The following is a 1,778-nucleotide window of genomic DNA, read 5'->3' on the forward strand; positions in this document are numbered from 1 at the left end:
ATATATATATATATATATATATATATATATATATATATATATGTGTATTATTTTTAATCTATTATATAGTTGTTATTCTATTATATGGTTTTGTAAATATTCTGCTAATATGTATCTATATTTTTCCACAGTGATATTTATGTAATTATTTTTATTATAGTAAATATGTATAAAGCACCTAAAAAAAAATTTGTTTCTAAACGCCAAAGTAGACGTATTATTGCAAATAATACAGAAATAGATATCGCTGGCTGTTCACAATCAATTTTAGATGTATATACTATCAATATTTCTGAACCTACTTTTGATTTAAATATTCATGATGAAACAGCTAAAGACTTCAATATTAGTAATACGCTTAATAATAATACATTACTTATTGACTGTACAATTTCAGAGGACAATAATAAGTATCAACGGGAGCGGTGCACTTGGACACGGTGCATTTGGACACAGCCAATCACAGCACCGTGTGATTAGAGACATTTGTAGGGTCCCTTGGAACAGCGACTTGTGATTGGACTGTGTCCAATTGCCCCGTGTCCAACTGATATACACCCAGTATCAACATTGTGATGTCCAAGTAAATTGCGATAATCAAGTAAATAGCGATAATCATAACTCTACAATTTTTTCTATGACAAATCAAAATCAAAATCGCAGGCCTATTACAAAAGAAATAGAAAAAACTTGTGACAATAATGATGACAATAAATTTAGAAATGATATAGCTACATGGTCCGTGTCTTATAATATTCCTCACAGTGCATGTAATGCATTATTAAAAATTTTGAGACAATATACATCGTATAATTTACCTATGGATACTCGAACATTGTTACAAACTCCAAAACAAACAAATATAGTACAACTATGTGGAGGAGAATATTTTCATTTTGGTATACACGATATTATTACAAAAATGCTGTTAAAAAATAATGATAAATATTTTAATTTAATTATACATATTGACGGTCTGCCACTAGCAAAATCATCTCAAGCATCCTTCTGGACCATTCTATGTTCTAATACAGTTAATAAAACAGTATATCTTGTCGGTGCATACTTTGGATATGAAAAACCTAATAATTCCAATATTTTTCTGCAGGCTTTGGTTAACGATTTACATGATTTAATTAATAATGGTTATATTAATAACGGAAACGTAATTAATATCTCGTTATTTGCTTTAATATGTGATGCACCGGCTAAATTTTTTGCACTGTGTATTAAAGGTCATACTGGATTTTATAGTTGCACTAAATGTTTGGTTAAAGGTAAATATACAAATGGTAGAATCTGTTTCCCATATGAAAAGAATTATCCTCTAAGAACAGATGAATTGTTTGCACTTAATGCCTATCAAAATTTTCAAATTAGTTTTTCTATTTTAAATAATATTCCAAAATTTCTACCATTAACTAACACACCGTTAGATTATATGCACCTGATATGTTTAGGAGTTATGAAGAAAATGATATTACTTTGGATGAAAGGTCCACTTTCAGTACGCTTAAATACAAGATCGAAAAATAAAATATCGCATTTACTAATTTTACTTCGAAACACTACACCTGCAGATTTTGCTAGAAAACCGAGATCATTGAAAGATGTTATGCAATGGAAAGCCACATAATTTAGAAATTTTTTATTATATACAAGTCCTGTAGTCTTGAGAAACATTACGTGAAAAAATATATATTCATTTTCTCACTTTACCTGTGGCTATTACAATTCTTACACGTAATAATTTTTGTCAAGAAAAATTGATAAATTTT

The 1,778-nt window shown here is 28.5% G+C and overlaps 1 protein-coding gene across 2 annotated transcripts in view; it reads left to right on the plus strand.

Annotated features, from left to right (window-relative positions):
• Positions 1 to 78: 78 nt before the first annotated feature.
• Positions 79 to 1,778, plus strand: part of LOC116851274 — a 4,206-nt gene continuing 2,506 nt past the window's right edge. Inside the window, exons 1-2 of one of the 2 annotated variants that reach the window (XR_004379558.1) lie at positions 79 to 409; positions 561 to 1,632. Coding sequence is in view for 1 of the 2 variants with exons in the window: in XM_032830552.1 (XP_032686443.1) it covers positions 166 to 409; positions 561 to 1,636 (1,320 nt within the window). In the remaining variant the exon portion in view is untranslated. Of the gene's footprint in view, positions 410 to 560; positions 1,694 to 1,778 lie in introns of those variants that run through there. The other variant, XM_032830552.1, reaches the window with a different exon arrangement.

The sequence above is a fragment of the Odontomachus brunneus genome, unplaced genomic scaffold (genome assembly GCF_010583005.1).
Source record: "Odontomachus brunneus isolate Ranch 3 - 2012 unplaced genomic scaffold, Obru_v1 Obru_scaffold_170, whole genome shotgun sequence".
NCBI lineage: Eukaryota > Metazoa > Arthropoda > Insecta > Hymenoptera > Formicidae > Odontomachus > Odontomachus brunneus.